General features: G+C 39.7%; 1 protein-coding gene across 2 annotated transcripts in view; it reads left to right on the forward strand.

Annotated features, from left to right (window-relative positions):
* The window catches only part of TIMD4 (T cell immunoglobulin and mucin domain containing 4), a 69,625-nt gene that overhangs the window by 22,608 nt on the left and 30,411 nt on the right, over positions 1 to 16,606 (forward strand). The window contains exon 1 of one of the 2 annotated variants that reach the window (XM_082453936.1): positions 1,956 to 13,128. The exons of the other annotated variant lie outside the window; for it this stretch is intronic. Coding sequence (XP_082310062.1) covers positions 13,071 to 13,128 — 58 coding nt within the window. The 5' untranslated portion in view covers positions 1,956 to 13,070. Of the gene's footprint in view, positions 1 to 1,955; positions 13,129 to 16,606 lie in introns of those variants that run through there. 2 annotated transcript variants of the gene reach the window in all.

The following is a 16,606-nucleotide window of genomic DNA, read 5'->3' on the forward strand; positions in this document are numbered from 1 at the left end:
GCTGTATAAAAAAATAAAACAAAATTCAAAAATTAAAAAAAAAAAGGAAGAACAACTCTTCTCAAAGCCTCTTTGCCAGAAAAACCAGTAGAATAGGAAAGTCAATGGAGAAGATTAATTTGCACTTAAAATTATTTTTTCACTCCCATTTTTCATTTTCTAAAAGGAATGTTTTCAGAGACTTGAAATAGAAGGAAGTTTAGATATCATTTAGTACAGTCTCCTCGTTTTATAGATAGGGAATTAGGTGGAGATGTATTGTTTAGGTTTCATTCTGATCTTAGTTTTCTTTTTTGCTCTAAAGTTTCAGTTGTTCAGTTTTTGTATTATGTAACTCTTCTTGAAAAGGGTTGTTGCCCCAGTAACTCCTTGGTACACAATGACTGACCTGGGTTTTTCTAACGGAAAGGTATTTTCTTTCAAGGGGTGAAGTTTGAACCCATCAGGATTATTTCTATTTGAGGAATGAACTAATCAACTTTCCTCAATTAATCCACTACATTTCTCTGTTTCTTTGACCTTTCTTGTGTCACTCTTCCTGATATAGAAGAAGAAATAGCCTTATTCCTACAAAGGCAAACTTTTCATGTGTGTTCTTTTTCCCCCTTTTGTTTCATAAATTTTAAAAAAAAGTAATCCATGTCAATTGAATGCAAAATAGAAAGTAGCTAAGATGCCAACAGCAATTGCTATCTCAGCAATAATTGTCTAGAAAATATAAGATATAAACCACATTAGCTATAGAAAGTATAATGTAGTCATTAACCTAATCAAGGATGCACAAAACCTTTAGGAAGAAAAATTTTAAACTCTGTCATGGAACACAAGAAAACCTGTTGTACTACGTTCATGGACTGAATGACTTAATATTTATAAAGATATCATTTCTTCCTTAATCAGGTCATTCAGGCTTATTCAATAAAACTCTAACAGGATCTTTTTTTCCTCCAATTTTATTGGGATATAATTAACAGATAGTATTGTATTAGTTTTAAATGTACAACATGATGATTAGATATTTGTATATATCATGAAATGATTACCACAATAAGTTTAGTTAATATTCATCACCTTACATTGTTAGAATTTATTTCTTGTGATGAGAACTCTTAAGATTTACTCTTTTAGCAACTTTCAGCTATACAATATTGTTAACTTTTGTCACCATGTTGTACATTACATCCTCAGAACTGATTTATCTTATACCTGGAAGTTTGGACTTCTGACCACCTTTACCCATTTTGCCCACCTCCCATCTTAACAGGATCTTTTTAAGTACTCAACCATTGAATCTGGAATTTTCATGGAAGTATAAAATATAAAATAGTTTTTAAAAAATTTTTTAATAAGACCAAAGGAAGTGGGAGAGTTTAGAGTCACCCTTCTTAATATTAAGTCCTGATACAAAGCTGATATAATAAAGAATGTACAACACCAACAAGAACAAGAAACCCCAGTGCATCAGAGTAAACAGCATAGAACACAAACACATTCACACATATTTACTTACTTGTCTAATATTCTACATAGCTTATGATAGAGATGGCATCACCAATCATTGAAGAAAGAATGGACATTTAGCAGAAAGTAGTGAGAAAACTAGCTTACTATATAGAAAAAATAATGTTGAATCCCTACCTCATACCATATATATGGTAAACTCCAGAGGAATTAAAGACCAATTTCAAACGTAAAACTATACACTTAATAGAAAAAAAATATAGGCAAATATTATAGTAATTTTAGAGTGGAAAAAGAACTCTTAAATAAGACCTTCAAGGTAGAAGCCATGAGGATAAAGCTTGATGGATTTTAATATATCATTATTAAGGTTTTCAGTTCAATGATGTATTCAGTGGACAAAGTTGGCAGAGGGATGATGGAGCAGAAGGACTCATTTGTAATGTTCAGAGATGACAATACACACACACACACACACACACACACACACACACACACACACACACTGAGAGAGAGAAAGGAAACAATTAGAAAAATGGGCAAAGATAAGAGAAGTCAGCACACTGAAGGGGAAACAGAAACAGTTACAGTAAGTGAAGAGATGATTAAACTCACTAGTAATCAAAGAAATCCAAAGGGAACAAAGTAGCACATTACATCTATCAGCATGGCAAAAATTATAGAAGGATCATATTGTTAGCACGGGTGTGGGGAAACAAAATTCACATGCACATCTGGTAGGAGTAAAACTGTGCAGATGTGCTGGAAAGAGATTTGGCAGTACGTGTTGAAATTAAGTGTACGGCTAGCCTATAATTTAACAATCCCTTGTCTGGATACCTACCCCTAAGAAACTCTTTCTCAGGTCCATGTCAGGACATGTATGAGGTTGTTCATTGAAATGTTTTTAGTGTTAGCCGGGAGTTGGAGGTAAACTAGGTGTTCATCATTAAGAGAACGGATGACTATAATAGGGGATATGCCTATAATGGTATATTATGCAGCAGTTAGAAACTGTAAGATAAATGTACATATGGTAACACAGAGCTCAAGAATACAGGGTTGAGTAAACAAGGAAGCAGAATGAGATCTATAACAAAACATTTTGTGAGTTTGAAACAAAGTATACAAAGCAATACTATGCATCTTTCAAGGATACTTATATATCCAATGACACACAATACATTAAAGAAAAATTGGGGTAGATGTAGAGATATAAGGGAAAATATGAGAAGGCTTAACAGACCTGAGATGATATTGTGCCTTAAACTGTACAATGAACTCAACTCTGCACCTGTGAAAAAATATACATATTCACTCACACAGAGAAGTACCTACTGAGCACCTGCTGGAAGAGAAAAAAGTATCACCCAAACCTCACCACAGAGAAATAACCGTTTTTGCCATTTTGTAGACCTGTGCTCTTTTCTCCACCTCCTTCTCCTATTTCTGAATCCTTGACTAACAAAAATTATACTTTTCTGTTGAAACACACTTTTCCTTTTGAAAGGTATCATTCCCAATGCTACAAAATTGGCTTTCTTCCCTTCCTAAAAATGACCCATTCTCTTGACCACCATCATCTGCCTTTCTATTTCTCTTGACAAGACAACATCTTCAAATAACTTACTTTCACATTCACTTCTCAATTTAGAACGGTTGTCATTTCTTCCAAGTTCTATTAAAGCTGTTTTCTCAGAGGTTGCCATTGGTTTCTTAGTTTTAATCAAGCGGTATTTCCTCTGTTTAAATAAATAAGCATTTATTGCATATATACCTTGATATATAGCATGATGCCAGGATCTAGGTGTTGGGGCTACAGGAAGATTTTAGTACAGTCTCTGTGTTCTGAGAGATCACACTCTGTTTGGAAAGTAGATGTGGAAATGGATAATCTTACGTGATGTTCTAATTAAAGAGATCACATGTGCCCAGGTTGCTACTGGAGCTCAAGTGGGAACTTTGGACTCAGGAAGACTTTTTGGAGAAGATTCAGAGTGTTAAAGGGTGAACTAGTTAAATAATGTTAAGGAATTCTAGACAAGTAGCTCTCTAACCTAGCTGTGCATTTGGCTTAAAAAAATACCAATGCCTAGGCCCCCACCAAGACCAATGAAATCACAATGTCTGGTGTAGAACCTGGGCATGTATTTGAAATTCCTCCTGTGATTTGAAGGTGCAGCCAGATCTGAGAACCACAGATCTAGGCTGATAGACGAACATGAGCAAGGCTAAGGGGGTGTAGAGCGGTAGACCACGGGACTAGTAAGTGTCAGAGCCTCCAATCCTGGACTGGCTCACTTCAAAGAATGTTTTTAACCCCTCCTTGTTGCTGTTTCCACACCACTGCAGTGGTATTAGGGTACATGACGTTATGCTGCAGTGGAACAATTTAGTGGTTTAGAACAATACAGTCTTGTTTCTGCTTGCTTCCATGGAGGGTCATCGGGGGAGGGGTTCCTGCTTGATGTGATTCTCACCCTGGGACTCAGGCTTGTGGAGCTTTCACTGTTTGGAGCCAGTTGCCCTGTCAGGGGAGGGAAAGTAGTGAATTGTACACCAATTCTTATAGGCTTCCACCTGCAGGTGACCCATGACACTTATGCCCACAAGCACTGGCCAAATCAAGTCTGGTGGCGGAATCTGACACCGTGAGGTGGGGCATGCTCCTTCACCATGTGCCTGAAGTTAGCTGAAATATTTGCAAAAACAACTACCTCTAAGCTCTATGGAATCAAATGGAGCTCAGTTGCCACAGGCAGCCAGCTGTATGCATCTGTGGTTCCACAATACAGTGTAGCCTGGAAGTAGTGATTTCACTATATTTGGAGCAACTAGGAAATCCCTGGGGGGGCTGAATGCTGTACTTTTCCTTTCTTACGTCTAATGTGCCCACTTTCAATTTCTTAACCCAAGTTCTGGACTTGCCAGAAAATAAGCTTTGTGTTTCCAACATATCAGCACTTCCCATATTATTCAGATGGAAACCACCTTTCATCTTCAGAGGGTAAAATCAACGTCACAATGACTTTTTGAACTAATCAGAATGAGTACCCACCCAGGCTCCATTTCTCCTTTTCTATTTGTGGACGTCTCCCTTGTAAGAATGATTTCTAAGGCCTATTGACTCGGGCCAGTTTCCTCCTATCTTTGTTTCCATTGCTTGTAAGTTGAAACAATATTTCCTAATTCTTTATGATTTCAAACAACTTACCCATAAGTAGTCTCATTTCATCCCCAAATCAACTTTATGGTGAATGGATTATTCAATCTTATTTTACAGATGAAGAAATTGAGGTTCAGAGAGGTGAGACAAGGTCTCACAGAGATTTCTGAAATATTTGTATCTCCTGACAGCCACTATGGTCTTCTTTCTACTTTGTATTAGTTTCTCTCTTTAATGAGTCAAAATATTCATTCATTCATTCATTTATTCATTGACTCAACAAGAACGTGTTATCTACTGGAAGCAATGGGCCAGCTGCAGGGGATGCATATACAGGTCTCTTGTCATGGAGGAGTGTTCTGTTAGAGAAGTTGCTGTTCGTTGCTCAACTAACAGCCTTCCCTTTTCCTAATAGAACTCTACTACTTTTCCAGGAAATGAGTATACTGCGTCCCTTGATCTCAGAGACCCTTAGTCCGTACCCCAGGCTCAGGGGATGTCCCTGATTTGTCTAAACCAGTCATAGACATCTCATAGGTTGGATCTGAGAAATGGCTGGTAGCCTTGTTCTGGATAATAAGTTATAAGAGGAAGTCTGCTTAGAAGGTCTTCCCTTCCCCAATGAAAGTCACAGAACAATGATGTGAGAACGCTTTGACTCTCCTTTCCCCTTCCCAAAGATGAACCTGACGTTCAGAAGTATGTCAACCCTACTGTGACCATGTTGTGACAAATGAATAAGAGAGAACAGAAAGAAAAGAGCCTGGGTCCTTGATAATTTTGAATCTGTGGGTTGCCTACATCCAGATGTCTTGTTATGAGAGGAAAAAACAAACCCTTTATGTTTAGGCTTCTGTGAATTGGATTCTCTGTTGCTCACATTTGAATGAATTCCTAAGTGATTCAGCTGACTATTTTGGTGACAAACGTACGAATTCTTATTTGTGTTAGAGTTCTTAGTCATTGCTGCTTCACCCCAGCCAGTTCTGAAGGACTGTACCCCATTCATAGCCCTTATCACTCAAATTGCAAATGGAATTATTGTATTCTGCACAGTGGGGTCTTTCTTCTCATGATCTTAGGGTGCCAACCATAGACCTGCCAGTGAACTACAACCTAAGGCCTGCCATGGGAAGTGAGAAATGGAGGAACTGGAGTTCTCTTTCAGGGCTATGGAATTTATAATGGAGAGAATGAGTCAACCAACTCAAAGAGCTGAATTGAGGGTCACAGAGAGGGCTTGGGTCTGGGGTGTGTGATGTGGACCAGGAACAAGCTGAAGTCATGAGGAAACTGGTCGTGGGGAGAGGTTCAGAGTTGAGCAGAAAGAGACACCTGAGAGAAGAGCAGAGCAAGTGATGCCTTGGAGGTTCCTGATGGGGTAGGCATTCCAGACCATGAGTGACCTTGTCAGGAGTCCCCTTTTCCCTGGGGTAATATGAGTGACCCTCTGTCCTTGTCCTCAAAGAAGCTCTAGCTAATATACTAGACAACAAAAGCTATATTGTGAGTTAAATTTTTAACATTTCCTATCTCTCTTTCCTTGCATAAATAGTGTAAAAGATAATACTTCTTTACAGGTTTGTGGTTGGGAATATATGTAAACAACGCAGTACTTAGCACATAGCTTCAGTTTAGTGAATGTTAATTCCTTTCCAATTTCCTAATAACTAGGGCTGTATGGAGGTAGAATGGACTACTTGGAAGAAAGTATGCAAGCAGATGCTTGACCACATGTATCAGACTTTGAAAGGATGGTAAATTAGTGATCTTTCGCTTGCCTTTCTTTTCCAAGATTCATGATTCTCCACATCTCTGATTGAACTAGCTTCTCCAAGTAAACTGGTCTATTTTCTTTGCCTTGTACCCATCCCTACCAAGGAGTGGGTTAAAATGATTGGCTATACCCACCCACTCAGATGCTGGACTGGATCCACACAAATTGAGGAATTGTTGGTTCCACAAAGGAAGGGTTGGTTCCACAAAGGAAGGGTTAGTTCCACAAAGGAAGGGATGGTTCTACAAAGGAAGGGATGGTTCTACAAAGGAAAGGATGTTGAGCAGGCAATGACAAGATATCCACTGCAACAGGTCATTCTGCCTTCTGTGCTCCTTCAACACTACCTGAATAGCAGCTACTTGAATAATTAACATTTGTTGGGTGTTCATTATTTGCCTGGTACTCTGCTAAATGCTTTCCATGGACCATCTCATTTAGTACTCAACAGCAATCCAAGATGTAGGTACTATTAACTCCATTTTATAGAGGGGTAATTGTGCACAGAGAGGTTAAGTAAATTGCTCATAGCCACACAGCTGGTATGTGGTCAAGATGGAATCCAGGCAGTCTGATTTCCCATCTCACAGGAAATCATAGATAGTAAGGAAGCTGATGCAAGGGTCACTGGGTGAGAGGAAGCTTGCTGAGTGGATCCTCATAGTTGACAATAAGCAGGAGAGGCTACCCTTCTCCTCCTACTAAGAGAACCCATAAAATAGTCACCTTCTTGGGTTAAAGCCATTTCCTGATCTCAAGAATCATAAGCTGTACAAGCTGGAGGAGATTTAGAGATCTTACAACTAGTCAGTTCTTGAAAATGCTCCCAATTGTGAAATTCTTTTTTTTTCAATAAGTTTTACTTTCAGATTCAATGATCCTACACAAAAGATAGCAATCAACTATACTTCAATTTAAAAAAAAAAAAAAAAAAGGGTTCCTTTTTGCCCTCAGGACGGTGCCCATACTCCTTCATGTGGCTTTTCAGGCCCTTGGTGATCTGACCCCAGCCTGTGTTCCAGCCTCCTCACTTGGCACTTCCATTTCTTCCTCCTGATTTCAAGTCCAGCCATATTGAAATACACACACACACACACACACACACACACACACACACCAATCATAATCCTTGGATCCCTACATGGTCTCATTGTTAGTCTACACATAGCCCTGTTTTACTTTTTTAACTTTTTTTTTGGAGAGAACATTTAAGTTCTGCTTTTTTTTTCAAATACTATAATATACACCTTTAAATAGTTTTAATAATGTAATAAACACCTGAAAAGCTGAAATTCTTCAGTTAGTCTGAAATGCCTTGCAGCTATCACCACTGAACTTTTATAGGCTCCTCCCTCTGCCTGAAATTCTTTCTACCCCACCCCAATCCTCTCCAATGTCCTTTAGGTCTAGACTTAGAAAGTGTCCTTGACTCCTTTCTTCCACATTTAAGACTGAGCTAGGAATCTTGTCCTAACACTCCCATAGTGTTCCATCCTTTCCCTGTCACATCTTATCAAAATGTGCTTTATTGTCTGTTAACTTGCTTGTCTCTCACTAGGAAACACTAGCCCGTGAGCTTATTGAGGACAAGAATGGCTGGTGTAACATTGCAGCCTGGCGCATCGCAAGAACTCAGTATATAGTTCAGAGGCTGACAATATTTTATTGTTAAGATCAGATAGTAGACATTTTTGGCTGTGTGGACCATACAGTGTCTGTTGCATTTACTCAACTCTGCCATTGCAGTGTGAAAGCAGCCATAGACAAGAAGTAAACAAATGGGCATGGCTGTGTTGCCATAAAACTTTATTTATAAAAATGGATAATGAGCCATAGTTTGCTGGCCCCTGCTATAATGATGACGAAATGAAGAAATAAAAATGGATGAGTGGGATTACATTTAACCACAGAGGAATTACTGGCTACCACAAAGAGCCATTTATCAGAAAACTTGGATTCTATTTTCTTTCTATTACTTAAAAGACTTTTATCCTCTGTGGCCTTATCTTTAGAATGGGACCTGATAATAGCGCCTCTGCCTAAAGATGAACCTATCAGGTCCTTAAGGATAAAATCTATGTCTTATTTGTCTTTGCTCCCAGAGCCCAGAGCCTAGCAGAATTCCCACATGCCTAGGGTATAATAGGTGGCAGACACTAGCTGGGGTGAAGTATGTGTTTGGTGAGGCACGTAGTTGGACCAGAGAATAGTGTAAACGCTTAAGACTGGGAAAACTTTAGTCATCCAGCCAAATTACTACTATGCAGAGGTCCTTCTAGGTTTAGACTTGGGGTCTTTTGATTCCAAATGACAAAAGACTCAACACAAATTGCTGAAGCCCTAAAAGGAATTTACTGGCACATTGATGTGCCTTGATTCAGGGACTCAAACCATGTCAGAGATCCAGGGTTTCTCTCTGTCTCCACTTGCCTTCTGCCTGATTGGTTCTCTTATCAGGCAGCCTTCACCCATTGGCTGTACAATGACTAACATTGGCTTCAGGCTCATGTCCTCACAGTTCAAAGACCAGCGGAAAACAGGGAGAGTCCCTATTTCTCAAAAGCTCTAGTAAATGTGACAAGACTGTGTATCCTTGGCTTTGTTTGGGTCACCTGTCCATCCTTAAGCCAATCACCACAAATAAAATCAATGCCAACCGCACTTTGTTGACTGAGAAAGACGGAGAACAGGTTCTCCAGAGGCAAACTCCATACATAGAAAAAGAAGGTGGCAAACACATGGAGTAACTAGGACTGCTATCGCCCCTCTCCGAAGAATAGTATGCTTTAATACAATGATACAAATTAACCATCCAATATTAGGATGTTTGTGAATTCCCTGAAGCCTGTCCACTGATCCCATTTTAGGAAGAGAAGACAACCAAGCTTAGTCTCTTTTTTCCAGTGTGTGACCCCTTCCAGATACCAAATTACTATTAGCATTTTCATTTCTAAAATAAAGGTATATGTACTTCTTTAATAATAAACTTTATGTATCTTAGAACAGCCTTAGATTTATAGAAAAATTGTGATGCTAATACAGAGAGTTCCCATATAACCAATACCTAGTTTTCCCTATTGTTAACGTCTTCCATTAGTGTGGTGTATTTGTTACAATTAGTGAATGAACATTGATAATTATTATTAACCAAAGTCCAAAAGTTTCCTTAGTTTTTACCTAATGGCCTTTTTGTCTTCCAGGATCCCATTCAGGACACCACATTGCATTTAGTTACCATGTCTCCATAAGCTCCTTTTAGCTGTAAGTTTTTTAGCCCTTTCTTATTTTTGATGATCTTGAAGTTTTGAGAAACACTTGCCAGATACTTTGTAGAACGCCCCTTAGTTGGGCTGTGTCTGATGTTTTTCTCATAACTAGACTTAGGTTGTGGGTTCTTGGGAGGAGACTGCAGAGGTAAAGTGCCATTTACCTCACATCTCTCATACTATCAACATGACTTATCTCTGCTGATGCTGATCTTGATTGCCTGCCTGAGGCAGTGTTTGCCAGGGTTCTCCACTGTAAAGTTAGTCTTTTTTTCTCCCTCTCCATACTGTATTTTTTTTGGAAGAAAATCACTGTGTCCAGCCCACACTTGAGGAAGGGAGTTTTGCTTCACCTCCTTGAGGAGGGAGTATCTACATAAATTACTTGGAATTCTTCGGTGAAGAAGATTTGTCTCTTCTCCCCCACATATGTATTGATTCAATTATGTATTATATCAGTATGGACTCATAGATATCTTATCTACTTTGGGTTATAATCCAGTACTACTTTATTTATTTTGTTGTTAAGATTGTTCTAGCTCCGGGTCATTAGGAACTCTTTCAGTTGTCTCCTTTGTCCCTTTAACAACTTTAAATTGTAGATCTTTCCCCCCACCCCCCAGCACTTCCCTACTTCCTAGCACTGCAAGATGCTCCAGACTAATGTTAAATATTTCTTGCCTCAGTCCTAGAATTAGCCATTTTCCCAAGGAGCTGTAGTTCCTTTTGTTGGAGAGTAGTGTTGGAAACTAAGATCTGAGCGCTAGGTGCGCTCAATATGTGCATTTTAAAAAATAAATGTATTGTAAATAACAAATAAATTCTTCTAAATTATTTAAAATAATCTAGTTATTTTAAAAAGCTTATTACTAAAAATATAGTGAATTCCTTTCCTACTCCTTTCCATAAAATTTGAACTCCTTGGGTTTTTCTTCAGTTTTTTACATCCATATTACTAATAATGGGCTTCTGCTGGTATTGTTTGATCAGTTTGAACATTCACTATTGACCTCCTGTAACGGCAAATAGGGTTTGACTCTAGTGCCACCACCCTACTTTCTGTCTGCCCATCTTCCCAAGGAAGTCATATTACAATTTTGTGTTAAACCAGTAACCAGAGTTTCTATTATTATGATATGAACATCATTTTCCCCTGTGAGTTTTGAAAGCATTCCTGCATTATTTTCTAGCTTGGCTATTTAGAAGACCAATGCAATTCTGATTCTAAATCCTTTCAATGCAATATGTTTTTGTTTGTTTTCCCTCTGGAGCTTTTTAATATCTTCTCCTTATGTCTAATATTCTTATATTTCATGATAATATACTATTTTTGTGGGGATCTTTTTATTCATGAAGTTTAGCGTTTGACTGGCCCTCCCAATCTGGAGACTCATGTTTTTTAGTTATGAGAATTTAGAAAAATATTTCTTTAATAATTTCCTCCCCTCAATTTTCTGTTTTAATATTCTGAAACACCCCTAGCTATTAGACTTCATAGATAGGTTATAGTTTCTAGAAAATTTCCTTAACTCTATTTTTCAAATCTTCCATAAAATTTGGGGGTAAGTATAATCTTTTAAATTTCTAGGAGCTCTTTCTTTTTTCCCTGATTTTTCTTTTTTATAGTTTCTCTGTTTCTTTTTTTCTTGGAAGATACTAGTTTTGGGTTTTTTGTTTGTTTGTTTATTTGTCTGCTTGTTTTATTCTGCTCTCTCTGTTGTCTTTACACCTTTTTCGTGCAGAAGACTTTCCTGAAATATCTGGAGATTCTTGGTTGTCTATTCATATCTTAAAGTGATACCCTAAAAACTGATTAGCAGTGCTGCATGCATGACTGAGACTCATGCACTGGTGACTTTACTGAAGGGGGATTGGGTGATATTGTTGGGGGGCACCCAAATATCAGTATCTTTGAGTGTTTTATTTGGGCCATCAGCTTATTGAGAGATTAAATCACCCAGTTTCCTGGGAATAGGGTGGGGAAAGGATTCACAGTTTAGTGAACATACAGTGGAAAGACTTTCTTTGAATCCCTCTATTTTCATCCCTTTCCCCCTGTTTTCTGGTTTCTCTGATTCCAGAGCCTCGCCCAAGATTTGTATTTTCACTAATCCTTCAGTGTGAGAAATTTGAAGGTTTAAGGCTCATTTGGCTGGTGACAATCAAATGAAATTAAAAAAAAAATTCTAGAACATTTGTGCATCCTTAAATTCCGTCTCTGGGGCTAGGTAGGAGTTGGCCACTGGTATGCTTGGTCTCATGGTGCAATGCCATAAGAGTCACAGATCAAAGGAGGATGTAGTGATTAAGATGACGGACTTTGGGATCAATCAGAAAGTCTTGGCTTAAGTTCTGTTTCTACAATATTTTTGCTGTGAATGTCATTTACTTAGCTCCCTTAAGCTTCAGTTTCCTCATCTGTTAAAATAGAAAAACAATTTCTATTTCTTAGGGTTGTGAGAATTCAGTAATACAGCTATATCATGTAGCAGAGTGCCTGGCATATAATTAAGCATTCAATAGCTAATGATGATGAGATAAATCTGTTTTAGAAAACACATCTGGTTGGTGAGCATTGATTTGATTCCTCCTCTAAATGATTCTGTGGTTCTGGATATACTGTTGAATCCATAGAGTGCAGAAGGGCCTTAAATATCATCTAGTTTAAGCCCTGAAATCTAGTTCATGAATTGTCTTGTGTTCCTCCCCATCAAGTGGTTTTGCTAACAAGTGGTAGAATTGGGCCCAGACCTTGAGCTTGTTTGTTACCTGAGCCTGTCTGGTAACTATCACCATATGCTTCCTCTAGTGAACCTCTTTCCTTGCCCGGTAAACTCTAATGGTGTTTTTGGCTTATGTGATGGTTGACGGCAACCCTGCTTTTATTTCTCTATTATCAGGGCAAGGGGCACAAGGGGCTGGGTGAGGGAGAACCCAGAATGGGAGCAGAGCCAAATTCCCATCTAACTGGCCTTTGGCTCACATGCGGAATCTGCGTGTAAACCACTGCCAGAGGGGAGAGTTAATTGCATTTTATTGTAAGCTGCATGGTAGCCAGGAGGACCATGGCTGACGCACAGTTTACGAGTGCACATACACACAAGCATAGATGCTCATGTACGTGTAGGAAATCCCCCTATATGAGTGGACAACGGAGTACATGCACGCCCACACCATCACTCCACATGTTTGCACACACACTAATGGCCAGGAGAAAAGTGCTCAGCACATTTTATCATACATCCCAGATTGAGGGAGGCCATTCAGGAGGGGGAAAGGGAAGATTATGAGGCAAAAAGAGAAGTGAAACCTAAAGGTCCCGCCCTGTCAGCATTAACTGGTGTATAAGAAATGGAATTTGGACAGACAGACAGACTCCTGGGGCCTGCCAACAACCAAAATGTCCAAAGGGCCTCTGATTCTCTGGCTGGTGATTGAGCTCGGGCGGCTTTATCTGAGTAAGTGTTCTCAGGCCTTCCATCCAGGTGTCCTTGGAGGCTTGGCACCTCCCGGATTTCCATGGCTGATCCATTTCACTCCTGCATCCACTCAGCTCCTCTTGTTTGGAAGGTCTCTCCCTTCCTTTGTGATACAGGGTTTATCTTGAGACTGGTTTGGGAGTTTTAGGGTGGGGATATTTATGTTCATGCCAGGAATGGTAATTTAAGAAGAGACACAGAGATAAGGGGTCAGGTAACATGGGGAAAAGAAATGTCCTTTGCAGGTTTTACTAGCACAGTCAGAGCCAGGGGAATTTGTTCTGCTAAGACCCCTTATTATAATCCTTATTTTTCTCTTTATTTTTAGGAGTTTTTGTTTGCTTCTTGGTTTGTTTTATTTTGCTGGGGGTCAGGGGTCCAGGTGAGGTTTACCTTTTCTGCATATTGTTTCCAGGTTTCGGATGATGCAAATGTACACACACTAGGTGTGGACCAGTATAGACCTTCACATCCTGCTGCTATACAGGTGGAATGCTCTGGGCTGAGCTGAAGTTGCATCTTGGTCATTAACTTTTTTTTTTTAATTAATTAATTTATTTATTTTTGGCTTCTTTGGGTCTTTGTTGCTGTGCGCGGGCTTTCTCTAGCTGCAGCAAGCGGGAGCTACTCTTTCATTGTGGTGCGCAGGCTTCTCATTGCGGTGGCTTCTCCTGTTGCGGAGCACGGGCTGTGGGCATGCGGGCTTCAGTAGTTGTGGCACATGGGCTCAGTAGTTGTGGCTCACGGGATTAGTTGCTCTGCGGCATGTGGGATCCTCCCGGACCAGGGCTCGAACCCGTGTCCCCCGCATTGACAGGTGGACTCTCAACCACTGCCCCACCAGGGAAGCCCTTGGTCATTAACTTTTGACACTGGCGACTATGGCCCTTCCATGGAAGAAATGAGGGACCTGGAAAAGACCAGTTTTAACAATCCATGATTCTAGAACTAGACAATATCTAATGTCCCTTGCAGTTTTAACAGTTCATAGTTTCTGCACATGAATCTTTCAAATGTGCTGCGTGAGAAAACACCTACATTCCATGAAAAACAAGCCTTTGTCATACTGTTCTTTGTGCCTTTCTTTCCTCTAGAACTCCATACATCCTCAGGTCTCCACCTAAGTCAAGCTTTTCCTGACTACCCATAGCCTCCAAACTGGTTTAAGTGTTTCTGCTATGAGTTCCTGTCCTCCCTGGGGTCCCCCCATTAGAGAACTTGTCGCCCTGTAGTAGTTGCTCATTTAACTGTCTCTCTCCCCAGATACCCTGTGGGAGTTAGTGGAATGAAAGCAGTTCCTGTCCCTTTCTTTATCATTGTTTTTGCCTGGTCTTTACCTTGTCCTGGGACCTGGAGGTGTGGAGGGTTTGGTGATGCTGAAAGTTGCTCTGGCCACCTTTCCGGCTACTGGCTGGACACTGACGGAGTGGGTTTCTCCGACCCTACTTGAAGAAGGCAGCACCTGGTGGATGATCTGTTTGTTTTTCATTTGTGCCTTTTCTAAAATGACCATTTTAGAAGGCAGTGACTGCTCAGACTCATTGGTGATCAGAACTGAATGTGCTCTTAAAAGATGCCAGATCAAACCCTTCACTCTGTAGATGAGGAAATTGAGAGCCAGACTCGAGAAAGGCCTTGCTTAAGGTCACCAGCTAGAGAAGGAACCAAGCTGGCACCAGAACCTAGGTCGTACCCACCATCCTGGGTAATTCCCCAAAAGAGAAATTGATTTAATACCAATGATTCCTTTGCTTCAGATAATTTTGCAGCGGGAAAGAAACAGTTTCCTATCCTATCTCTAAGATCAGAAATGCTTGGTTATTTGTACTAATAATTTATTAATTTCATGTGGCATTTAATACTCCATCTCTTGTGAACTTGAGAACAATTTCTGAGGCGAGCATTATCTTCCCCCTCTGCCTTATGAGGATAATGAGGTCAGGATTAGTGTGGCTTTCCTCCAAAGACAAAAGCAGTAACTGGCAGAATGAGGTTCTCAATGTAAGCCTGATGGGTGTTTTTCTGCCACACCTGCTTCTTTTTTTTTAACATTAATTTTTAATCTGATGAGTAATACAGAGACACCCTTGGTGGAGCAATTAAAATGTTATCAAGTTAAATCCCTTTTGACTACTGCCGTCAACCCCAGTCCCTTTCCTCTGATCATGGAGCTGCTGACACAGTGAGTTGGGTGTATGTCCCACCAGCCACTTTTCTCTACGTTTACTTTCATATGTCTGTGCCCACAAAAACCCGCAAACTGGTTTTTTAATTTTTTTAAATGGTTTTGTATTTTATGTGTCGTTTTGAAATTTCTCTTTTTCATACATTAATAAGGCTTGGAGTTTTCATGCCGATGGATATAAATCTGTCTAATTCTATCAATCTTGTACATTGTGGTTCCACGGAAGGACTGTGCCATAGGTTAGCCACTCCCCATACACACACTGTTCATTTCATTCACACGCATATGACACTGCAGTAAACATTTGCCAATAGGCTTCATTGAGCACCTGTGCTTTTCTAGAGCAAATAACAAACCATGAAATTGCCCAGGCTTAGCTAGGTCACTTGCATGTTGAGTATTAACCAAAACTGCCACATTTCCCCAGAGTGTGACTGTACCAATTCACACCCCATTTCACTCCAGTTTACTCCAGTAGGCTAAGTCATTGCCCAGCTCCCAGTCTAGCCAACACGTCATATCATCAGCATTCTAATTTTTTGCCAGTCTAATAGTTGAAATTTACTGATCACTCATATTTCCTTGTCTATGAATTGCCTGTTTTGTCCTTTGTCAGTTTTTTTTTTTAACGTTTTTATTGGAGTATAATTGCTTTACAATGGTGTGTTAGTTTCTGCTTTATAACAAAGTGAATCAGTTATACATATACATATATCCCCAGATCTCTTCCCTCTTGCGTCTCCCTCCCTCCCACCCTCCCTATCCCACCCTTCTAGCTGGGCACAAAGCACCGAGCTGATCTCCCTGTGCTATGCGACTGCTTCCCACTAGCTATCTGTTTTACATTTGGTAGCATATATATGTCCATGCCACTCTCTCACTTCGTCCCAGCTTACCCTTCCCCCTCCCCGTGTCCTCAAGTCCATTCTCTAGTAGGTCTGCATCTTTATTCCTGTCTTGCCCCTAGGTTCTTCATGACCATTTTTTTTTTTTTTTAGATTCCATATATATGTGTTAGCATACAGTATTTGTTTTTCTCTTTCTGACTTACTTCACTCTGTATGACAGACTCTAGGTCCATCCACCTCACTAGAAATAACTCAATTTCGTTTCTTTTTATGGCTGAGTAATATTCCATTGTATATATGTGCCACATCTTCTTTATCCATTCATCTGTCGATGGACACTTAGGTTGCTTCTATGTCCTGGCTATTGTAAATAGAGCTGCAATGAACATTGTGGTACATGACTCTTTTTGAATTATGGTTTTCT

Source organism: Balaenoptera physalus (genome assembly GCF_965194825.1).
Source record: "Balaenoptera physalus genome assembly, chromosome: 3".
NCBI lineage: Eukaryota > Metazoa > Chordata > Mammalia > Artiodactyla > Balaenopteridae > Balaenoptera > Balaenoptera physalus.